The sequence below is a fragment of the Malaclemys terrapin genome, chromosome 1 (genome assembly GCF_027887155.1).
Source record: "Malaclemys terrapin pileata isolate rMalTer1 chromosome 1, rMalTer1.hap1, whole genome shotgun sequence".
Lineage (NCBI taxonomy): Eukaryota > Metazoa > Chordata > Testudines > Emydidae > Malaclemys > Malaclemys terrapin.
The window spans coordinates 120445288-120471274 of NC_071505.1; the positions used below are offsets into that span (position 1 = coordinate 120445288).

Consider the following 25987-nt stretch of genomic DNA (forward strand, 5'->3'; position numbering starts at 1 on the left):
AAACAGCTGAACCATTTTGGTTAAAGTTAATAAGCAGCAGCACCAGACACCCAGCATGGAAAATTTCAGCCCAAACTATTCAAGTTTGGCAAAGTTACAAGCAACTGAAAATAGGGTGTTATAGTACTACATGAACAACAAAGACTTGGACCAGTGTCCTAGAACGTTTTGCCCAAATTTATTCATGACAGCTTTCACAAAGGAAAGAGTCCTCCTGTAAAAAGAGGGAGTATATGACTGTAAATAGGGGGGTAGGTGGTTTGCACAAAAGTTGATGGGCAAAGATGATGGCAGTGTGGTTGGTAATCAAAACAGCAAGAGAAATTAAGAGGGGCTGCCAAATAAATGAAGTTCATGGGGTACTTAACTAATTATAAAGATTAGCATTACATTTATTGGAAGGAGCAACAAATTAAATATCAACAAAAGTTCACAATAACTATTTTTATTACATTACAATAAATAGGAGCAGTACAATTTGACAAAAAAATGACAAATTTCAGATCACCTCACAGCACATGCTCCTATAAAACATTAAAAAGTTTAAACAGTGGTCATTCTTTTAATTTAATGTCTGGTATGACCAATATTCCTAGGTCACGCAACCAAATGATGGGAAAACTGGATCACACTGCATATATTCCACATCAAAAAAAAGCACAATGTACAAAATGTGCATGTTTCAGTTTACACTATACAAAAATAGTTAAAATACATTCCAGGTAAACATATTACATTAAGAAATTGTTCTAGTAAGAAGTTGGCACTCAAGAGGAAAAAGCAGAAGTATTTTCAACATGAAAACACAAGACAGTGGAATTATTAGGAAATGTTAGGAAAGATTACTGCCTATGTAGCTTTATGCAGACTTTACAAAAAGAGCTACAGCTTGATGGCCTTAAAAGGAAATAGTTGTATTGCTTGATAGTACTGACAAAAGAATGGAAGTTTATGTAGGAACTATTACAGTAATAGCATTTTATATGGTGAATTTTTTTTACATAATCTCAGCCAAACAAGATTTTAGGACAACTGTATAGGTTAAAAAAAATCGAAGGAATAAAATTTCAGTTTTAAGTTAACTGATGACCTTTTTTTTTTAAAAGGTGTTTACCAAAAGTTACATAAAGCTACTATCAGGCATTGGAAATCTAATGTATTAATGTAGTAAGTGACTTCACATGTTCATTTAATAGTTACTATCAGAAAAAGATAGCAATCTGGATATGTTCTTGGAAAGCATTTCAAATAGGGAAAGGCAGAATAATTATTAGATCAACTTGTGCAAGCTGCAATTCAACATGCCTCACCAAGTCTCTACAAATATTAAGACAAAACTGCACAACAGTGGCAAGGATGAGCATATTTTGTGAAAGTTAGATCATAAAGGCTGGTCTAAACAGTTTTAATATCTATTCAAATGAATTGGTAGTTTACAGATTAAATTTATTAAAATAAGCTATCTTGGTATAGATACTTTTATACTGATAATTGCATCCACATTTGAAAGCTGCACCAATTTTAGCTAAATCAGTTTTTCTACCAATTTAGTTAAATTGATAAAAACTGTCTAAACGAGCCCTAAATTTGCATGCAGTGTGACACAGTTACAAAAAGTCATAAGTCTTAAGATTCTATTTCTTGTTTGTTCAAGTTACACTATCCACTTCTGCTACGTTCTTCCAATATGTTGATAGTAGTGTCTAAAAATATGCAATTAACCAACAAAATCTCAACCTCAAGATGTTTTAAACTTAGAAGTTGCAAATAAAACATTAGATGTTTACAACATGTACCGGGATTTGTTCCCGCTTCCTATTGGTCCTAAATTAGGATGTAACATTATGTTCTCTCACCACTATCTTTCAGTATTTTTTTTTTTTCCCTTTTTGGCCATATGTATGAAGTATACCCTGCAGCTTGGGAAAGAATTTTTTAAAAAATTCAGAAATGCTTTCCCAGCCACACAAAATGTAAGGGTCATGCAGAAATACAGGTAGTATGTTTACTACACCCCTAGCCACCATTGCAGCTCTCCTTCAAATATGGCTACTACTGCTCCCCGTGTAGAAATAAGAGGTCATTTTGCACATGTAGTTGTACCTTTGATATTGTACATGCGTTTTAAGTTACGCTGCTCCATGAAAATCCTATTCTGTGAAAAACTAAGTGTGCAAACTCTGTTTAAAAGTTTCAGGATAACTTGGGAATAGCAGTTTTGCCTATCATGACCACTGAAAATTCATGAATCATGCCCCAACAAATCACAAGGTTTTAAAGACCAATACACGTTGTGTATTATTTGCCTTCTGCTGTTCAATCATTTAGCATACAGTTGAGTCACATTTTCAAGCTCTTCCCTGCAACTATGAGGGCTAGAAACATTAGAAAAGCAAGCTGAGATTCTCATGTAAACTCAACTCAACTCCAGGAGTGGGGCCTTAAAAAAAACATCAAATTTACTAAACTCACGATGAAAATCACAAGAGTTGGCAACATGAGATATCTGGCTCTCAGTTCGATGCAGATTAACCAAACTATTGCTATACTGCAAATGAAAGCTTCTTCAAAATAATGGATTAACTCCAATCAGAAAAAAAATCACAAGAAAAAAATCACTCTGGGAACAACAACACTGAAAACCTGGTTTCGATGTGTAACAATCTTGACATTTTATTCCACTAAACAACCATATAATCTGTGAAACAAAATTAGTATTTCACAAGAATCACAGCAGAACACAAAACAACATTAGCTCTGGAAACCATAATATCAGCTATGCCTACTGAATGTTTGTGCAAATTCTCCATCATCCCCATATTTATGGCATAGTGGATTTCCAACTAATCTGTATGAAGCAGCTGAATTCAAGTTCCATTACTGAATCTAAAGAGGTTACTGGACTTTAAAATGCCTCCCCTATTATACACAAAATGGGCATTTGGAAATATTTAATGCCACTCTTGAAAAAATGATTCTGACATCTATAAAGGTAGAGGTCCTGACCTAATTTTTAGGATTAAACTCTGAATCAACATATGAATTAACTTTTGTAAGTGTCTGAATTACTCATTTGTTAAGGCTTTCCAGTATTTCTTAGAAGTGACACTGAGGGTGAAATCCTGACCCTACTGAAACTACTTTGAAGTTTGTCAGTTACTTCAGTGGAACCAGGATTTAACCCTGGGTCTCCTGACACAAAAAGTTAGTGAAAGTCTTAAGCAAAGCATTACAATAGCAAATCAATTTAATTAGAACTTTTACTTTTTCCATTGCCAGATGTGCACTATTGTCTTTTTTTAATTTTTCTTTTTTTATAGAAAAAATATAGTATTTAAGGAGTGACCATGACAAATTGCAGTGAAAAACTTTGTGAAAGTTATATCTTTACATTCATTGAAGTTGATCTGAAATGCTACAAGACTAGATGCCTAGAAGCAGAATCTATAGGAAGACTATAAAGGCTTCTGGTCTCTCAATATTGCAGTCAGTCTAGAATAAAAGAAAACAAGTCGGAAATAAAAATTTCTTATGCTAACTAGTCCTTTTATTCAACCAGATAAAAAACCACAGTAACGATATAAGAGCCTGTGGAGCACTTTCATTATTTTGTTTGCACACAGAACTAAAGTTCACAATTGGTAAGAAAAATAGGAAGTTAGCAGCTTTGCATGCACCAAAAAATCCTAAGAAAATTCTCAGGGTTTTTTTTTTTTTTTTTTTCTTCCACGGGCATTGCTAGTTCAAGAACCAACATTCAAGGAATACTGGCACTTAAGAGGAATAAAGCTTCCACTGTCATTTAAAACAAGCATTCAGGTTCATGAAGCAGAAAGAAAATTAAGTAATGCTAAATCAAATGCTAATAATTTAGTGTAATGTACAAAAAATCACTTTCTTAAGTATGCCTTAAGAATAAAGGATAAATTGTATTTACATAATTATACACTTTGTCTTTGTCTTCTTTTTCTTCTTTTTACCATCTTTAGTCATTTTCTCTTTATGTTTTCGGATTTCTCGAACTAACGTGTAGAAGGCATCATCGACACCCTGAAAAGAAACATATGTGGCTATAAGACCAAATTAACATGATTTATGTACTCATTTGGATAGTGTTTGTTTTCATCTGAACACTGCAGGTTCTCATTAATGTTGCAGTTTAGTAAGAACATGTATATTGGGTGTTGTAATGAAGTATGCTTTTTTTTAAATAAACAGTGTCGATTTATTTAATTATTAATTTCTGTGCTTTTAGTGTTTGGGTTCTATAAATATAACAACAAGCACATACATTGTCATTCAACAATCTTCATTGATTTTGGAAACCTTTTCATTTTTGGAAGTTGCCAGGTTAGTGTGGTTTTTTTAATATACACATTTTCATTTGCTACACAAGAAAGTGAGGCCCAGTTCTCCACTGCATTGTTCTTTATGAATTTCACATGTACAAAGTGGACATAAAATACTGCTATACCAGAGTAATAAGCCACACACCTGCAGAAGTAGGTCCCGAAATTGAGCCCTACAGGTAAAAACAAAGACTACTACCACTGGAGCTGAAAGAAGTTCTTTATCATCAGCTACAGACCCTTACATCCTAAAGTGCAAGCCGCAAATAAAGGGCAACATACACACTGTAAGTTCCTCCACCCACAACAGCTAAAAAGGGTAACAGCTAAAAGCCCTCTCATTGATACCAATAGGAGTAGACTGGGCCCCTTAAAAATAGTAACTGTGCTTAATTACACAGTTTTATTCAAATATAGTAGTGTATATGTTTGAGTAGATTTAGCTATAGAGAAAGTTTGAAGGATACGCCATTTAAAGAGATCTATATCTAAAAGCAAATAGTTCCTTCAAACAAATGTGCATTTACAATACATCAAAACAGCTTCAGTCCCTGCATACTTCTATGAGAGGATCGTTAACTAGAATAAAATCCTAGCCAGTCTGTACTTTACCAGTTCACACAAACATTGGCCATTTCTCCCTACCTCTCAGGGTTTTCACAGCAGAGTGCTCTAATAATGTTTCAGCATACTTAAGTACATTTACTAGTACACCATGAACTATTCGAAATTCAAAATAAACTGTAATGGTCAAAATAAAGTGTATATTGTGTCGTGCAGTACCCTGTTTTTTTAAATGTTTGTTCACTTTTTTAAAAATTAGAAATCAAACAATCTCATTAATTAGTGAGAATTAGTACTGTTCTGCTGTAAAACTCGGTCAAATGTTAGTATCTGACTTACAACTCTGAAAGATAGTCAGAATAATGGCACAATATGAATCCATAATAACCTATATCTAGGGAAATAACCTGTATCTAGATAAGATACAGTGGTGCTGTAACTGGATATGCAATTTTAAAACATACATACTGCAGTATTAAGTCTCCATTATCCAACAGAGCAAAAAAATGTATTACAGTTCGCTGCAAAGGGCCAAAGTCTCATGGTTAGAGTACAAGATTGGCATCAAGAGCGCTACATGCCGTTTTGCCACAAACTGCACCCATGAGCCTAAGCAAGATGACCACTCAGTTCCTCAGTTTCCCCATCAGTAAAACGTAAGGAATACCATCTTCCTCACAGAGGAAGTCATTAACATTTGTAGAATGGTCTAAGAGTCTCAGATGAAAAGTGCTAAATGCAAGGTGTAACAGAACACTGAAACTTCCACAAAAAGATTCCACCCACTTTCTTTTAAGCTATTGTTAAAATAAATGCACAGAAATTAACCCATAAAAAGTGATATTCAAACAATATTAAGGACCTTAACCTCAAAGAAAGTAAGGAGATTCACAGTTAAGGCTGACATTCATTCTACCGTGCCTACTGCAGGTATTACAAAACAGGATAATTTTACATAGTGTGTATTACAAAACCTGTACACTAGGGGGAGACTTAAGTATGGCATTTCAGCTTACAGTATTGAATCCTTTGTTTTGCAGATCAAATCTTAAACGGTTCAGAGAATATTTGCATTCTACTGGTTTTGGTTCTGCTATAAATGCTCTTTAATGCACCTACTGGCTGATAATTAGGTACATTGTATCAAGACTCATTTCAAGAATCTTTTAAAGGTGAAAATAAAATAAAGAACCTTAAATTCAAAATTAACTTGAGGCCTTATTTTACCTTTCATTTAACCCCAGACACTTACTTTGGTTACCTGTAGATAAGGAACATTATTTCAAAATTTGGGTTGCAGCACACTGTCCTAGAGTTGAATGGGAAAGTTATCCAATGTCCTGCTTTACTCAATACTCCTCGAATAAAGAGTCAGTGACACTAAGCCACTTTCTAAGCAGACCTCCTCAAATGTGCTGACAAAACTTATGAATTAAAATTTGCACATACGTCTACCCTTTAATGTGTGAGAAATTTCAGGTTCTACATATGCAACATGGATACACTTGACAATGTCACAAGAACAGCTAAGGAGGAGCCCCAAATCATTTGATAGTACTAAGTTTGGCTAACAGAATATTGCATATGGGAGTGTGCAACTATTTCCACAAATCACACAGTCTCTATGGCCTCCTACTGAAATCTCTCTGTGTACTGGGTTTTGGAATTCTCTCCCTAACCTGTCTTTTAGAGGTGGCATTAGATATTGTTGCCTTTTCTTCAGTCACCTTCAGTATATAGTTTTACTTTATTTAGCTTACTGTGTTTTAATGAAACATTGACTTTAAAGAAGTATTACAAAAAAATCATCTCTAAAGATTTCAACACTGGAAAGGATTTGTACAGAAATTCAGCGATCTGTTAGAATTCTGCCACGCAGCATCATCCAGGACCCTGGTCTAAAAAGTATATATGCAAAATACAACAGTGTATGGTTAAAACAATAAGAGGATAGTCTAGAAGTGTTTTTGATAGATATACAACTAAGCAGCAGTCACCTTATTCAGTTCAGCCGTGAGAAAATTCATTTAGTGCTCTATTCAGCTTAAGTCATATTTTAAAATTAAAAACAGTCAGTGTCTGGCAGGCTTCCTACTGGCCATGCTCCAGAAGGGAGACAGCTTAATTCACAATCAGAGAAGCCCAGCGTAGGATCATAAGTCAGCTTCTATCCTGCATTCATACTAAGAAAATGACAATATTTAGACATTGTTTAAGACTTAAAGTAGTTGAACTGTTAAGTAGCTCTATGTCAAAATGATCCTTTTTCCTATCAACTGGATTCTATCACAAGCTTTTTTTTTTTTTTTTTTTTTTTTTTTTTTTTTTAAATCAGAGGACATAAATCAGCTTGTAGTACAGAAAGAAGGGTCTAATTGTAGTGTACTTCCAACATGGGAGGGGGACACAATTACCACACAATCATCATTTTTGGCTTGCAAATTTGCACACTTTTGGAGTTGGGTGGGAAGGCCATAAAATAACTTTGTTTACAGTCTGAAAACAATTAATGAACCCCTTAAAAGATTAAGTTGAAACATAGCTTCTATATTTGCATTTTTAATAAGACCATCACTGTGTCATCTCACTGCCTAATTTACAGTTAACTTTATGCTCAGATAGGTAATCAACTGTAAAATAATGCTACTGACTAACATTTTCAAGTAAGGTATCTTTTGTAGTTTTTACATTAGTTAAAACATTTTGTTCATCTGTCACAGGCAAAGTCAGCCAAATGCACGTAGGTGTCTCCTGCTTTATGGCATAACACCAAAGGAATTTTATCCTTCAGGAGAGTATCAGCAGGTAGGCATACCAAGCTTCCACAAGCTAGCTAATCCAGAACCATCATGATTTTTTTTAAATCTTAAAAAAAAAAAAAAAAAAAAGTGTCCCATGATGACCAAGAGGGGGAAATACATACACCAGGACAAGTTTAATGAAATAACAAATGTATTCTGGACCAACATTGCTGGGCTTGGTTGGCTGACAAGAAAGAAAGCACTTGATATTGCATTTAGTTGCAAACAGTTCTATTGTGAGTTTTCCCAAGGTTCTGGATATCTGCTGAAAGGCTTCAGTCTTTGGGGACCATTCTCCTTGGATCTGCTTAGCCGGTCTGCTGTACAATTAAGCTGTCCCAGAACAAGTGGAGTCTTACTGAGAGGAGAATAAAGGTATGTCTATACAGCAAAAAACAAAACATAACCCCCACACTCAGCAGCAAGTCTCAGTCTGGGTCTACAGTTCTGGGCTCTCAGGGCTTTGGCTACAGCACTAAAAACAGCTGTGCAGGCTGAAACCCACCACCCTTAGAAAGGCTGAGCCCAAATGTCAACATAGCTATTTCTAGTGACATAGCAAGAGTCTGTAGAGCCAGGCTCGGAGACTCTCTGCCGGGGGAGGGAGGGAGCTTTTTTGACGTGTAGACATACCCTAAGAAAGGGCAGACTCCTTAGCAGGGTGGGTTATTTGTGCCACCCTGATGATTCAGGTATTCAGCTAGTGATGTGCCATCAGACTTTATGAGCACGTTTTCTCCAGATTAGCCTTCTAAATGCTAAGATTGCTAACATGACTGATCACACCTCAGGGCATATATGTGGAACTTATTTTCACTTAATGATCATGTTTCCCTGGAGCTCCTCAAACCAAACAGGCTTGCCTCTCAGGCAATTTATATTCTGACTAAGCATCAGGGAGGATGGAACCAGGTGTCCAGAAATTTGTCAAAAGGTTTCTCCTGATCTGGGGGAAGACTACTATTCTGGGAAGCAAGTGAAGAGAGAAAGGATACCCTCAAGACGCATAGAAATGGATCCAAGAGTCTGAGGAGATTCTCAGTGGGAAGGACACAAAGAAAACGAGATTCCAGCCTCTCTTTCCCAAGCAAGTCCACAGAGAGAAAAGGTCAACACAGCCCAAAATCTTTGCTTAGGGGTGAGAAGGAAGGCTTGGGTCTACTTCCAGGTACATGCACAAAAGAAAGCTGCCCCTTTCCAAAATACCAGAACTAAGCTTATACTTAGGAAGTAATCTCCAGCGTCTCTCTCTCTCCTGTATCCTAAGTGCAAAGGTGTGACTACTTTTCCTTGAAGAAAAGGCTTAGGGAAATACAACTGAATGCGTTTCTCTTAAAAAGGGGGGGGAAAGTCTATCCAGTTTGAAGTGAACAGCTATCGTACAGAGCTCAGATAAGCTATTGTCCCACATCATGGCCAAATCCATAATGCCCAGTGAGCCATTAGGGAGGAGAAGATGACATTAGTGGAATATCTAAGGGACTCCTGAGGAACAGCATTCAGGCTATTCTCAGCTAAAGGGACTAAGCCTATGTCAGCAAAATTTATGTCGCTCAAAGGTGTGACTATTCCACCCCCTCCCGAATGGCGTAAGTTACACTGATATAAGAACTTCTCCCGCCGACATAGCTTCTGCCACTTGTGGACGCAAGTTTTTTATGCTGATGGGAGAGTACTCTCCCATTGGCAGAGCGCGTCTTCACCAGACGCGCTGCAGTGGTACATCTTTATCAATATTTCTAAAACTTTCCTGAGAAGGGAAGAATAGAAAACCTCATATTGTAATGCCAACAGCCAGCAAATAACTCATCTGGAAACAAGTCTGTGTGGAACTTTCTAGCAGTAAACTCCAAATTCAATACAAAGAAAACCTTTAAGCCAATATACTCCATAAATGACATATCTTTTTTGAGCAAGGCATAACTGCAGAATCCAGTCTAGGTGAGGAGAGTCATTTATCCCTCAAATCTTCTGGGAGCATATATGGCCTGTGCAGATTTAGCAAAAATCTGGGTGTGAGCAGTGATGAAGGTGCTCTGCATGATCTGCTAGACTGATGGATGGACTAGAAGGGAATCCTGAACAAAATGAATAAAACCACACAACCATGTTATTTTCAATCCTCTTTAAAGACTTTATTCCTTAGCAAGTGCTGGGGGTCAACTCAGACACTAAGTCATAAGATACTTCTCCCTTCTCTGAACAGTGACTCAAAGAATTTATAGAAGTTTGGGAAAGGACAGTGCCAAGCAATGAAGAGACTTTTACTAAGAGACCAGTATTGACCCTTTGGGAACCTCTCTCAAAGCCTTTATAGGAACTCCTGGGAGGAGTTCAAAGTCCCCCAGTAAGATTTAAATTCAAACACTTCACAGGCCAGAGGAAAAGGAACTGGGGAACTCAGTGACATCCCTTTCCTCAGGAAGTCTTCAAGTACTACTTCCACCTAAGTCCGCGGCTATTCAAGGGAGGACTTCTTTCCCCTGTATATGAACTGGATGGGCTGGCTTTGTCAGTCACAGCCAGAGGAACTACCCTCAGCCACTATCTCATTATGCCAATATTTTGGAGAGAACCTCTATGCAGCTTGGTTTTTCTTTCATAGAAATCACTTCAACCACTAACTCACTCTAATGAGATAGTGGAATTTTTTCCCTCCTCGGATAAGATAAAATGCTCATGATCCCAATGGCAAAGCACAACTGCCAAGAGCCACAGTTGAGGTGGAGTTTCTCTTTTTCCTTAGCTTTCACAGCTTTCACTCGCGGAGCAGGAGTACCGGCGTCGACGGCGAGCACTTCCGGGATCGATCCAGAATCGATTTATCGCATCTAGACAAGACGTGATAAATCGATCCCAGAAGATCGATTGCTTACCTCTGGACCCGGAGGTAAGTATAGACCTACCCAGAGAATCAGCAATTTGAAGATCTATCCCTGGCCTTCACTACTGTGGAATGTACAAATTTTTCCTCAGAACACTCCCCATGAAGTTGGCACATATCATGATACCCATTTTACAGACAACTGAAGCACAGAGATTAAGTAGTTTGCCCAAGGTCACTCAGAGTATGGATCTCCTCCTATCCATTTGTCAAAAATCACAAAACAGGACAGACTAATAGCTGCTAAGTTATTGTTTAAAAAATACTCTATTGCTAGGAAACCAAAGCTCAAAACTAAATGTTAATAAAGGAAAATAGAAGTTTGATTAATTTTGTACTTAATATTTTGAAATTATATAATTACTACTGAGAAGCCATAAGATATCTGATTTACGTGAAACTGATTATCAGTTTTTCTGCCCAAAATTAATTTGCAAAACTTACCCTATTACAAAACTTACCCTGTTACATTACAAGACATTTTTTAATTTTCACGCACCCTGGAGTCTTTTCTTCTTTGCTGATTTTTTTCACTCTGTACTGTCGAATCTCTCGCACCAATGTATAAAAAGCATCCTCCACTCTCTGCATTGTAAAACACAACTCCTTAAAATCTGCTTTATTGACAGAGATGATGTACTGGGACAGCCATCACAGAAAAAACACTGAAAGTATGAGCTTTACTTGAGAAATGTAGGTATATGGAGCACAAGTAATTCTAAGGGCTGTGTTCATATTGAGTCTGCAGACAGAAAGCAAGAGCCTGCCTATCAGAGGAAAGGAGGAGCACCATGTCTATACTGTCACAGATAGATTCCGTGGCTCCATGTTTTTTAATTGATGCTCTCTACTGGAGTTATCCCTGTCTTGTTTTAAAGGTTGGTTTTAAGACTTATTTCTGTACCCAATTTTGCTAGGGAAAACATTTGTCATTTATGCATTTTTAAAAACATCTTTAGAGAGAGATAAGTTTGGCTTGATAACTTATCTTTGGTCAAGTGGGTGCGTAAGCTACTGTCTACTCTTCTTTAAAGCAGCAAGATTTGCCCTCATGTAGATCTCTACATGAGCGCTTTACATCAGGGAAGGTTATGCTACATATTTCAAGAACAGATACAAAGAAACATCTACTCATATGGGCAGTATTTAACTCAATGCTGTATTGTTCAATTTTTAAAGTGACCACAGGTTGGTTGTTATGGGGAGGGGTTTGGTGCGTTTTTTGTTTGTTTTTTAAAAATGGAACTCATTTGCCAGCCAAGGTACAAGTACTGTTAGCCCTAATTTTATCAGAAGAATATATTTGGATGAAATACATAGAGTCTCCCTTGAATTAAATGTTCGTTTCTAAAATAATGAGTCAACAATTTACACCACACCAGAAATAACATGCATATTATCGCTCGTAAGTTATTTCTCCAAAGTAGAGAAATAGTAAGTTTTGTTACAGATTGTAGGATGAAAAGTTCAGAAGTTACCACAAAAAGTGGCTTTAGTCTACACTGTCTGAGCCAGATCCAGGCAATTGCTATGGTACCTTTGCAACATGGTGGTGCAGAGACTGTAAAGCTGGCCACATCAGCCAGAAAAGGAATCCCCTATCATGAGGGCAATCTGAGTAGCACAGCCACAATAGACAACTCTATAGCACCCACCCACTCTCTCTCTCTCAGCTCTGTGTTTAGGACATTGTGAGAATATGCCATCTCTTCAGCAATAAAAGAAAAACTGGGAGAAAACCTGAGATAACTAACCAGTTGAAAGACAGAAAGGTGTGGAGGGATAGCTCAGTGGTTTGCGCATTGGCCTGCTGAACCCAAGGTTGTGAGTTCAATCCTTGAGGGGGCCACTTAGGGATCTGGGGCAAAATCAGTACTTGGTCCTGCTAGTGAAGGCAGGGGGCTGGACTCGATGACCTTCAAGGTCCCTTCCAGTTCTAGGAGATGGGATATCTCCATTAATTAATTAATCAACCAAAAATTGGCAAATGGCTATTTCAGAGAACTGCAGGTGATTGGCTCTGCCAAACTTAAAGGCCCACCGAAATCTACGGGACTGTTTTAAGTTGCATTGGAGCCCAAAATGTCTGGCCCCAGGACTGGGTAAACAAACAGGTAAGCCACCTTTTTGTTTACCCTCTCCTGGAGCCAACCTTTTTGGGTGAGCCTTTAAATTTGGCAGAGCCAATCAGCTGCAGCTCTACCTACCTCTCAGGTCCTGCGCTGAGCACAGCTCTTCCAGCTCCAAGGACTGGAGCCTCTGCTTTCCGTAAACAGATTTAACTTGAGTTGAGAAGAACACATTATACCAGTTTACCTCAACTTCAATCTACCTTGGCTAATGCACACAGTCTGCCCCAATAATTTTTATAATTATAGTTTTAAACCTTTATGTAAGAATTATTAAATTGTCTAAAAGCATATCTATGCACTGTGCAACTGAGATCAGCAGAGAATCCCAGGAAACAAAAATAAATCATCTAATATTTACTGATATTGCTATTAACTCTACTTTGCTATATACGATGCCACAGGAGATCATATTTAAAATTAATCATTCAAAAGTCAGAGTTTGCTATCTGAAGGTTTCCCTGAACAGCAGCCATTTCTGAAGATGAAACACACTGTACTTTTGTTTGTTTGTTTATGGATAAATAAAATAAAATTAAGCTCAAGAAATAAAATCTACCCTCTTCAGAAGACGGGGAGCTTAAATTCATATCCACAAAATACTGATGGCCTGACGATTCTTATATTTAAAAATCTAGTAGTTTGTAGAAGAACATTTACAAAAAATGTAAGCCAAGTAAAGCTCATATTTTGATGTTTTCCTGGGAGGTGGGGGGGATCTTATTCACACAGAGAGAATAAATAGTGATCAGCTGCAGCGTGCCAGAGCACACGCTGTGCAGAAATCAAGATACTTAGGGTTTACTGTTTTGCAGAAGAAATATGAAATTTGATTCTGTAGCTGTGATATCAGAAATAAGACAATGCGCCTTCATTTGACTTCATAATGCCAATGTCCCCATCACCAATAACAGGAGGTGTGATTTTGCGTTAGCGATGCAGAGAAACACACAGAGAGAAAAGAAGTTGCTACGACCACCACCAAGAACGTAACATTAGGACTCTAGTTAACAGGAGTCATACTAGAAAGAACATCTTTTAACAAGAGATATTTAACTAGTGTGACAATCTACACAAGGGACAATTTTTAAAAAGAGTCAGTCACCACAGTGATATGTTTAAAAAAGCAACTGTAATACTTTTTAAAAAAAACTTTTGCATTACTGTTTCTCTTTTAGGCTCACTTCATAAAGTTAATAAATTGATGGTAATTCAAGGTCATAGTGGCACCACCAGAAAGTAAAAAGAATAGCCCTTTTCAGTATGTCAACACTTTTCTTTAAGCAATTACAAAATTAAATATATCACATGCTCTTTAATGGAGAAGTTCATATGTCTGTAGAGTACTGGTCTACTTTAAACACATTAAAGGCCCATGACACACAAGACCTTGCAGCATAGTGTATTTGAGATGCTGTTGAAGACTCCTCATACATAGCCAGATGACTAATTTAAAATGTGACTATTTACAAAAATAAAAGGCTATTTGAACATAGGCCAGAATGCCTACAGTATATTCATATATTGTCCTTTTGCAAATAATACTTTAAAAGAACATCTAGTGCAGGGTGAATAAAAATCAGTTTAAAAAAAACCTAAAAATTGGATTTTTATTTAAACTGGATATTTTTAATTTAAAATAAATACAAGTTTATTTTTAAAAAATAGATTTAAAATTAAATTTGAAATTGACAACGTAGGTTAAGGCCTTCACTTAATAAAATCATTTAACTAAACAAAAAATATCAAGACAGTACATGTTTGCTGTCAAGTTTTAAAGAAAGTAAAACCAATGGATTGATGGAAGTCACTGGCTAAGCACTTGGAATCAGAGTTTGCTTAAGTCTAAGTTAGCTTCTGACAGCAGTAGCCTCTTCTGTAGGTGCAGAGAGACTATTTTCCTCATGTGAGTTATTCAGTTCAATTACTAGTTCATTCAAAGTTAAAAACATCAACTGGGAGTTGAAAGAGCAACAAAGCTTGTTTTCCCTCTTCCAATGTATGAATAAAACAACGTATGATAGGATGTGAGCACTACTAATTCTAAAATCTTGAAGGACATGTCTGAAAACAATCAGTTCAATTCATTAACTACATATAATACCTCCTTTGTTTAATAAATCAATTTTAAATGCAAAATACTTTAATAAGAAAAAGTTTATGTATCCAGCACATTTAAGGTAGTTTTATTTAATTATTTTTTTTAAATGTCCATCCAAGTAGATCTTGACACAAAACACAAGTAAAATAATTAATCATTCACCATTTTCCAACATAATAAAAAATGTAAAAATTGAGAATTTGAGTGTCAGTTAAGCTATATAAATGCTTAAATAAATACATATTGATACAGTGTATCCTCCTGGATAACAAAAAGAAAAAATTTAGTGTAAAGGCTCTATGTAGTTGTATATCAACATGTTTTAATGGTTACCAATAGATGACCATGAACCTTTCTTTAGAAAAATAACCAGAGAGAACAAATGCAAATCAAGATTAAAAGAAACTATTTAATTGGTTTCCTGTTTGTGGATTTAAATCATGGTTAAAATTGGTGATTTGAATCACTAATTTAAATCACCCACCCTGCAAACTGAACACTCAGAATTAGTGAGTATTTTTGATCTTAATCTCTCTAGGCCACAGCTGCTCATCTGTAATATGGTAATAAATAATGCACCCTCATCTTACAGGTGTATTGTAAAATTCATAAATATTTGTGAAGCACTCAAATGGTATAGTGATGAGTGCCATAAGAAGCCCATGAGAAAATGAATAATTCTGTCTTCAGACATGTACAGCAAATAAGGCCCAGGGCCACAAATTTAACAATGCAGATAAAACAAAATATTAAACAGCTACTCATTAAGTGACCACCATCCATCCTGTGCACTGAGTAAGGCATGGGGCCTTTGGGAAAAATATAATACATGATCATGTAATTAAAGATTGTCTCAAAATCCATATACACAAGGGGGACAAATTAAGGTTCCTAACGTATGAGTGTTTGCCTTTGCAACCTTAATCATGTTCTTTTAATAGTGTTCGGATGTTTTGTTTTGTGTGATTTCCAAGGTTATTTTAAAAAAGCAAACTAAAAAAAAAAAACAAATGGCATGTATACCCTGGCACCTATATGGGTCATAGGCAGAGATGGAACCTTTAGATCCATCACACAGACCTCTGCCACTTAGCAGTAGTACAATATCATCTTTGTGGACCAGCACTAGAGGGGAATGAGATACCCCTTTTGCCAGGGGATTTCACAGATATGTGCTGACAGCAAAGGAATGGCACGACTCAGGAATCTTAGGTGCCATTCCAGGAATATCACTGACACAAAGTATCAGAGGGGTAGCCGTGTTTGTTGCTTTTTACAGATTCAGACCGAGGGTCCTGTGGCACCTTTGAGACTAACAGAAGTATTGGGAGCATAAGCTTTCGTGGGTAAGAACCTCACTTCTTCAGATGCAAGTGAGGTTCTTACCCACGAAAGCTTATGCTCCCAATACTTCTGTTAGTCTCAAAGGTGCCACAGGACCCTCTGTTGCTTTTTACTGACACAAAGGCCACCATCTCCCAAATTTCAAGTCCCTGCTCCAAAGCATGGGGGTTACAAATATATGCTCACTAGATTTTTTTTTTTTTTTTTTTAAAACATGAGCAAAACAATGTATTTTGCCCTAGCTTTTTATTCTCAGAAATATCTGAACTACTTTGGCTGAAATTTCCCCCCCAAAAACACCAACCTGAGACAGACACCAGGCATGGAAAATTTTAACTGAATAGTTGAAGTTGGAAAAAATTACAAGCAACTGAAAACAGGGCCTTAAGGGAAGTGTGGGGCAACCTTAATAGGTCATGCTACCAGTCCCTCATAATAAAATATAATAGCTGCATACTATACATAGATAAGGTACCATTATTTTACATAGATCTTTGACATGATACCTGCAAATGGCAGGCTGGTTCAAGTAACAATTTTTTATATTTAAAGTTTTTTTATTTCTACAGCCCTAACCTGACAGTGAGAAGTGCACAAGTGGAGTCCTGTAAATGGACCACCACTTACTTCACTAGAACTCCCAGTATGAGCTGGGGTTCACCTATGTGGGACTTATGTGTTCATACAACAGACAGTTAAAATAAAAAAAAAAACGAGTAATTAGTCATTTATATCAACTCTTAAATAAAACGTTTTCAAAATCTGTCTAAATATGCATTCTCCACAATAAATCAAGCCTTTTGTGGCTAGTGTTACAATTCAAGGAATTCTCACCCACAGATACACCCTCACCCACACTCTCCTTTTAATCAAATACTATGATGGGAGTTGGAAGAGAAATTAAGTAACACAGAAGGAAAACGTACAACCCTAGGTTCAAACACATTTTGGGCTCAGTCCTGAAGTTACTCTTTGTGCATCTCCTATAAAAGGTAAAAAAGTACTTGCAATGGTTGCAAAATCTAGCCTTAAAAACAAAAATCATCCCTAGTTTAAAGAGGTGCAACTCCTTTTGATTTCACTAGGAGCGGCTTCCTCATATGCCAAGGCTGAATTGATTCTACGAGTTAAGTCAAACACACAGAAAACGAAATACAGAGGGCAAGATGTTATGTTATTTATGGATATCAGACTTATTTGATGCAGAAGGCCAATTTTTATTTTTTTATTTATTTTTTTTTAATTATGGTCCATGAACAGGGATATAAATTATGGCGTCAATCCCACTGCAAAACTCCTGCTGATTTTAATGTGAAGTTGGCACAAAAATGGAGAATGTGACCTTTCTGGAGTAACTAAATCTTCAGTTTTTTGTTAAGTACCTTGTTGTCACATTCAATATCACTTTGAAAAAATATACACACCTTTATGACCATTCTTATTCCTGCTCATCCTTACCCTCCTTTCAAAAATCTCTCTGGCCTTCTCTATATAGTATATGTGCTGATTTAAACTAAACTAGCACCAAAAACTGAAGTGGAGAATTAATGCAACCCCCTAGTATGGACAATGTTAGATCACCATAAAGGTTTATACCTGCAGCTGCAACAAAAACTGTGTATGGACAAGCCCTTTGTCTCTCCCCTCTCTGCTCCACTCTATATTTTTTCCCTTCAGAAACTCCCAGCTCCCCTGGGGCTTCACATTCAACCTCTTCCCTCATTCTATCTGCTAAAATAGTCAGCAATTAAATAGTTAATGTTGAAGTGTCATCATTGACCTTTAGAGCAAATGCACCAATGAGATTAACAGAGGGGTGGGAAATTTCTACCTCATTGTTTCAGGCTTTCTGCAGCCTCCAAAACACATCACTGCATCACTTAGTCTGTTCATGTTTGAAAGGCAGTCTTTGCAACCACGAGGACTAAAAATCTCTCTTAAATGAAAGCTTAACTTCTACACAGTCTGAATATTTCATGTGGGCTAGATGTGGCCCACAGGCTATATATGTTTGACACCCCTCATTTAAAGAGTTATTTTGAGAGAGAATTTCTCTCTCTCTCTCTCACACACACACACACACTCATTAAAACATTAAAGGTAGCATCTTGGTAAAATTAAAGACAATGTTCTTCATCCAATTCCCTTTTGACAACATTTTCTGTGTTTGAGACTACATCATTGTGGTTCCATAAGAAGGTACTTAATCTATAATAATATTGTTGATTTACCAAAAATAAAGATCTAATGATTCAATTCCTAGAAGGCAAGATTTTCAAGAGTGACTAGTTATTTTGGATCCTAAATTTCTGTGTTTCAAATTTAAGACACCTTTAAAGAGGCTTTATTTCCCCAAGGATGTATGCTCAGGGCCTCTTTAAAACATCTCACATGGATACTCAAAATTTAAGCACCCAAAAATTAGTAGTATCTGACCAAGATTTTCAAATGTGACAATGGAAAAGCAAAAAGAACAGGAGTACTTGTGGCACCTTAGAGACTAACAAATTTATTAGAGCATAATTTCATCTGTATTTAATCAGGCTAGTATACGGTCTTTTAAAATCTACATGAAAGTTGGGCATAAGCTCTTTAAAAGTCTCCTATTAAGAGGTAAAAAAATCAAATATCAAATATCAAATAGATTTGTGACAATTCTTAAACTGAATTGTAAGCAAAGATAAAACTGCACAGATTTTTGAATGGTGATTGAACAAGCAATTTTGTATCAGGCAAGCATGAAAAGAAAAGCGGGTAAGCACAAAAAGAAATCAAAGGCTAGGTACGTTAATTATGTTTCTGTTTTGAAATGTATTCCTAAGAAGTAATTTCAAACTTGTTAGCAATGGGTTCTATAAAAGCTATCTTGGAAAAGGAAAGGGGAGGTAGATTTCTGTAACAAAGATCATTGTTTAAGAAAGTAAAACAAAAAATTACAACACTAAATGATAGTACAGAATTAATAGTCCACAGCAGTATTTGTTTCCTAATTTTTTCATTTTTGTCCTACCTAGTGTCTTGTTAATGAGACACACGCAGGACCTCCCAGACAGGAATATTGTAACCTCTATATTTATTCAGCCAGTTTGTATGCCACTTGGCTTACTTAAGACACTTCTTCTAGTTTACCCTCTAGTCCTAAAGTTTTGACGACTTTGGAATCTTCCTTGACATAGGTTTATGCTCCAAATATTACTGCACATCCAAATTTAGAACTCCTGAATTTTCTTCTCAATGAATTTTACTCTCTATTTAGAAGTTGCATGAGTTAGTCCATTAGGTTAAAGATGGTCAGAAAACTGGGTAGTAGTGGCAAAATAGCATAATTTGATTAATCCAGACATTCTGTGGATGTGTAAAATACATAATTTATACATGGATTTCTAAGGAGTTCTACCCACTGGTGTAGGGATGAATCCACCACCTGGGCAGTGTGCAACAACATTCCCCTTTGAGACAGCTTCTTTCCTTCAATAGCCCTATTCTGATTCTAAGCATAAATTACACTTTTTTGCTAGCCAAGAACAAGAGCTCAGAACTCCAGAACTCTGGTTAATTGTCTGACTGCTGAACACCTTCACTAAGAAAGTGATTCATGTCCTTCACACCGTCTTTTTTTTTTTTTTTTTTTTTTTTTTTTTTAAGTGAAACACACTCTCAAACTATTAAAATCAAGTAAAACTTGAAGAAATATGCTATTGTTTAGTAGCTGAATGCAACAGAGGCCCGGGTCTCATTCTTTAAGTCTGAACTATTGAAATGCATCATTGATCAGTGAACGAGTACCAGTTGTCTGGGGGTCCACAGAATGACAAAACACCACAAATTTTCCTCTAGAGAAATATGCATTAACACCAAAATTTGGCAGTTGCTGGAGTTTTGAATGCTCTGGTACTTTCACGATTCAGTTCTTGAAATTCTGCTTGTGTGTCTTTGTTTTGAACTTTACCTGTCTTGTTTTTGCTGATGTTTCAATGAAAGGAATTCCATAACTTCGTGCTAAGTCCTGAGCTTGTTTTGTATCTACTGTTCTGGAAGGTAAGTCACATTTGTTTCCTACTAGCACCATGGGGACATCTTCAGAATCTTTAACTCTTTTTATTTGTTCCCTAAAATAAAATGGAAAGATTTCATTTCAATACTTTTAGTAGTGTTAATACAGTAGAATTTTAGGGGAGGAAACAAAATGCAGTTAGACATTTCTATTATTTCCAAATGGGTCAACACTACATCATAGTTTCCTTTTATTTGATGTGTACATTATTTGAAACTTTTCAATAACGGTTAAACTAGGAGATACTACTGCCTTTCCCCCCAGATTTAGCATTTCAACTAAAAAAAAAGAGCATAAATATTGGTCACATGGTTATTGATAGCGGTGGGACTCCAAGAGCTAAAATTACATGAGTCCTGATTCCATTTACACTACACCTGCTTTACTTTTATCCCCACTTTAGAGTCCTTTCACATTGCCAGAGCAACATAAAGGGCCTCTGTGTGGATGAGAATCAGGCTCAGATAGTGTTCTTGTTTTATTCCCCAGGGACTTTGTCCCATTTAGCCAAAACTCCTACTCCTGTCTGGTGGAGTAGTGCAATAGCAAAGTCATAAAAGTCTATCTTAATTTTACAATATTTGAGCTCTCTACCTGAAGAGATTAACAAAACAGCAGAATCAAAACTTGATTATTTGGTAGGAAAAGATCTCCAAATATGCTGCAAGATCTTATTTACTAGGGTTCTTAACTGTAAATGAGGTGTGATTGCTTTTGTGAGCAATGGCAAAGTTTATGAGAAAACTGTCCCCTCCTTCCCACTCCTCTTCTTGGCCAGGCAACGTGAGCAAGTAATTTGTTTCCAAGGCTAGCATCAGAGGCACAGTTGATTTGCTCCTCTTCTAAGAGCTCGCCTACACTTGCAGTGGCATGTAGGGTACACGTAACTACACACTGCAGTGAAAAGCAGGCTGCGTCCATGCTGACGTTTAGATACATGTGGCAGTTAAAGGGTCTGGTGGGGAGAGGCACGGGGAGCCCTGCCCTACAGCCCTGGGCAAAGCGTCCACCCCACCCTCCCTGCCAGAGCCTTTCCCCATTGCCCAGGCAGAGCCTTTTCCCTCCACCCTGCAAGTGACACCCACCCACTCCCCTGCCAAAACTTTCCGTGCTGCCTCGCACCACACCACACCCACCAGAGCTAGGGTTACCATACGTCCGGATTTTCCCAGACATGTCCGGCTTTTTGGGCCTCAAATCCCCGTCCGGGAGGAAATCCCAAAAAGCCAGAAATGCCCAGGAAAATAGGGAGGGAGGGCCCGGCGGTGCTCAGCCGGGGGCCGGGGCCACTGGGGCCGGCGGTGCTCGGCCAGGGGCCGGCACCCCAGGGCCCAGGCCAAGCAGGAGATGCTGGGGCCAGAGCCTCTTGGCCTGGGCCGGCCAGCCGCCGGAGGGAGCCGCTCAGCCCGGGGGGCCGGACTGGGCCATGCCGCGCCCTGCCCCAGCCCCAGCTTACCTGCTGCCTCCCTGTTTCAGGCTTCCCGCGAACATTTGATTCGCAGGAAGCAGGGGAGGGGGAGGAGCAGGGGGTGGAGCGTTCAGGGGAGGGGGCAGATTTGGGGCAGGGACTTTGGGGAAGGGGCAGGGGCAGGACTGGGGAAGGGGCAGAGTTGGGGCGGGGCCAGGGCCCCGTGGAGTGTCCTCCTTTTTTTAAATTAAAATATGGTAACCCTACCAGAGCCTCTCTCTACAGTGCCACCCCCTCGCTGAGACTTTCCTGACGCCCCGGCGCAGCGCAGCATTCACCACCACCAGAATCTTTCCCCGCTGCCTAAGCCTTTCACTGTGGCAGGAAAAGGCTCCAGCAGCAGGACACTACACTAACAATAGCAATGCAGACATGGGACACATTGCTTGGGCACGTAGAGAACCGTACAGGGTACAGACCCTAATGTTCTGGCATGTGTGTACTCCACTCATCTAAGCAATGCCCCACCATCTATACTGCTATTTATACCTGTACTAGCTGTGCATGCGGTCTGTACTCTACATACCGCCATAAGTGTAGACACAACATTAGTGTCTCAATTTACTGTCTTCCCACATTTAGAAAACATGCAAGGTTCTCAAGAATTGTTTATGATCAATGTTTTATTGTACAGCATTTTTGCTGATTGATTATACTGCCTGACATCCTTTTGCACATACTATCTCAGCTTTTTTAACCAATAAAATACTATTAAAAACCCACAATAGCTGGCATGTATTAAAATCAATACTGCTGACATCTATGCTAGGGGGCGATTTTAAGATCTTTCTCTTCAAATCACTGATTTACTTTTCTCTGAGACTTTCTTTAGTAAGGGGATCCCTCTTTCAAATACTAGTTAGAATGCATCTTTCAAATACTGGATTAAAACTATTTGGCAAGACAATGATGTTGCTGAAAGAATCTCCACAGATAATGCCAATCACTAATTTAATTTGTTTCCCACCCAGACAGTCTGGAAGTTTACTCCTTAATTAACATAGCTATGGTTTCTTATCTTTCCAGGTATTTAGTTCTGTGAACCTTCAATCTCAGATCACAAGCTCATTCACTGATGTGTGAACAGAAGAATTCAACCCTTAATGTTCTGCGGGGAGAGGTTGTATAACAAGAAGCCTTCTTACATAATTACAGTTGTGCTCTCTGCATTATCTCTGTAAGAAGGGTTTAAAAGCCATACCATATAACTCAAAATACGGAAAGCTATGTTCCTTTTTCTGTTAAAGCAAGAATAAAAATAAGTTTGCTATAACCACACAGGAAGTCCTCTGGACTGGTGGTTGAAGCATGAAGGGATACATGAATCTTTAGCGCATCTAGCAGGTAAATATGTTACAACAACAGCTACAACAGTGCCATGCGAACGCCTGTTCTTGTTCACAATGTCACCTGAAAGTGAGAAGCAGGCAGCATTATCTCCTGCAAATTGTAACCAGCCTTGTTTGTCTGAGTGGTTGGCTGAACAAAAAGTAGGATTGAGTGGATTTGTAGGCTCTAAAGTTTTACATTGTTTTATTTTTGAATGCACTTTTTTTTTAAATAATTCTACATTTGTAAGTTCAACTTTCATGATAAAGAGATTGCACTACAGTATTTGTATGAGATGAATTTAAAATTTTTTTTTGTTTTTTACAGTGCAAATATTTGTAATCAAAAATAAATATAAAGTAAGCACTGTACACTTTGTATTCTCTGTTGTAACAGAAATTACTATATTTGAAAATGTAGTAAACATCCAAAAATATTTAAAATAAATGGTATTTTATTGTTAACAGCGCGATTAATCATGATTAAAAAAATTAATCATTTGACAGCCCTATATTTTTCTCATGTGCCTTGCCTCCCCTCTCCCCCAATGTGGGCTTGCTAGTTATACAAACCACAAGATTAGGTTGCTTAATGCACTGTATGTGGGACTAAACAGAGACAATTCTTAAAATGAATCTAGTACAAGAGGTGAACTTAGAATGTCATGGCTGTGTTTCACATTGGGAGCACATTACTCTAGCGCTCTGGGATCTGCATTGGCTTCCAATATGTTCCTAGGTTGAATTCCAGGTGGTGATAATTTATTAAGTCACAAAAGGTTTGAGACTTAATAAATTGAGACCTCTAAGCTGCGTGGCCGCGCAGCTGCCTATTAAGCTCCACACAGGGGCTCCGGGCCATGGCGGGGAGAGGCGCCCCTCCCCCAACCCCAACACAGACCTGCCCTGGACTTGCAGAGGGAAAGGTGCCCCTCCCCTGGCTCCAACTCAGCCCTGGCACGGATCTGCCATTCCCAGGGGAAAAGCGCCCCTCTCCCCCAGCCCAGGTGCTGCTGCAGGGGGAGAGAGACTGGGGGGAATCCTCTCCCCCCACTGTAACCCCTGGGCAGCCTGCACCCCAAACCTCTCCTCTCTGGTCCCACCCCAGAGCCTGAACCCCCAGCTGGAGCCCTCACACCCCCCCACACACACACACACACACACCGCAACCCTCTGCCCCAGCCCTGAGCCCCTCATCCTCGGCCCCACCTCGGAGCCCTCACCTCCTTTCCCCCTGCACCCCAATCCTCTGCCCCAGCCCTGAGCCCTCCCCCCCACACACACACACTCCAAACCTCTCGGTCCCACCCCCACCACATGAATTTTGTTATATGCACCAATATGGAGGTGATCACCTCCATAGCGGTACACATAAAATTCATTCCGTACATGCGTAGGAAAAATTAAAGGGAACACTGGTTGAGACTGCCACTCTCTGATGCCAAATTCCCAAAGTTAAGATCAATGGAAGATGGAGGCAAGAGAGCTGAAGATCCTCACTATAAATGGGAGGGAGCGCCTCACCGGGTATTCTCTGGAAGTGGTCCTGAATTTGGAAGTGTGCTCCGCTCCCCTTCCCTTGGTCCAAAGTCCAAATCTGTTAATCTTTTTCTTCAGGGTACAGACCAATAGTTACCCTAATTTGTGTTTATTTTAATTATCCTTATATTAGCAGTATGGATCTTTGTTTGTGTCACTATTGGAAAAGTTGTTCTTTATATTTTGTAATATATTTATGACATGGGCAACTTTTTAAAGGTTTTTAATACATAAATAGCCACTATAATCAGGAAAGTCATAATACATATCATATTAAGTCATAATAGATAACTAGGGCCAAGGTTTTCAAAGTATACATAAAATTTGGTGTCTGATTTGAAAAACCTAAACAGACCCCCAGGCTCCATCCATACATCCTGCTATACCAGGTGTGGGCAAACTATGGCCCACAGGCCACAGCCAGCCTGCGGGACTGTCCTGCCCAGCCCCAGAGCTCCTGGCCCAGGAGGCTAGCCCCCGGTCCCCCCTCCCTCACAGCCTCAGCTTGCTCACTCTGCCGCTTGCACAATGCTCTTGGCAGCGGGACTGTGAGCTCCGGGGGCAGCGCAGCTGCAGAGCCGGGCCTGACCGGTCTCTGTGCTGAGTGGCGGTGGCGCGGCCCAGCTCCAGCCGGGTGGCGCAGCTGTAGCGCCACCAGCCACCGGTGCTCCAGGCAGTGCGGGAAGGGGGCACGGAACAGGGTGGGTTGGATAGAGGGAAGGGGAGTTCAGGAGGGTGGTCAGGGGGCAGGGGTGTGGATAGGGTTGGGGGGGGAACAGGGGGTTGAATGGGGACAGGGATCCGGGGGGGGGGGGCAGGCAGTCAGGAAGGGGGAGGGTTGGATGGGGCGGCAGGGGGCAATCAGGGGACAGGGAGAAGGCGCGGTTGGATGGGGCAAGGGTTGGGGGGGGGGGGCTGTCAGGAATGAGAGGAGGGGTTGGATGGGGCAGCGGGGGTCTGGGAGCAGTCAGGGGACAGGGAGCAGGGTGTGTGTGGATGGGGCAGGGGTACCGGGAGAGCCGTCAGGGAATGGGGGGGGGGGGTAGAGATAGGAGGTGGGGGCCAGGCCACGACTCCCTCCCCTAACCGGCCCTCCATACAATTTCCAAAACCCAATGTGGCCCTCAGGCCAAAAAGTTTGCCCGCTCCTGTGCTATATAGTGACAGATAAGGGCCCCACGGAGATGGGTTTTTTGGTTCACACCATGGATCGCCATATCTTTTCATACTTCACACACAGAGCACAACTACTCTACTTTAATTCCAAGAATGCCTGCTATAGCCTCAGAATGGGCAGGATTTGCCCGAGAGATACAAATCACCTCCATTCACCTCAATAGGATGTTAACGTTGAAATCTCCTCATTTCCATATTTATTTTACATTTTATTTACCTTTCAAAATTGCCCAACTTCTTGACCTTCCAG

The 25987-nt window shown here is 39.1% G+C and overlaps 1 protein-coding gene across 3 annotated transcripts in view; it reads right to left on the minus strand.

Annotated features, from left to right (window-relative positions):
- Positions 1 to 429: 429 nt before the first annotated feature.
- Positions 430 to 25987, minus strand: part of KRAS (KRAS proto-oncogene, GTPase) — a 95194-nt gene continuing 69636 nt past the window's right edge. The window contains exons 4-6 of one of the 3 annotated variants that reach the window (XM_054036934.1): positions 20122 to 20281; positions 11098 to 11183; positions 3932 to 4050 (exon numbers count right to left, since the gene is read on the minus strand). In XM_054036934.1, coding sequence (XP_053892909.1) covers positions 4023 to 4050; positions 11098 to 11183; positions 20122 to 20281 — 274 coding nt within the window. In that variant the 3' untranslated portion in view covers positions 3932 to 4022. Of the gene's footprint in view, positions 4051 to 11059; positions 11184 to 20121; positions 20282 to 25987 lie in introns of all 3 variants that reach the window. The other 2 variants (XM_054036942.1, XM_054036925.1) reach the window with 2 other exon arrangements.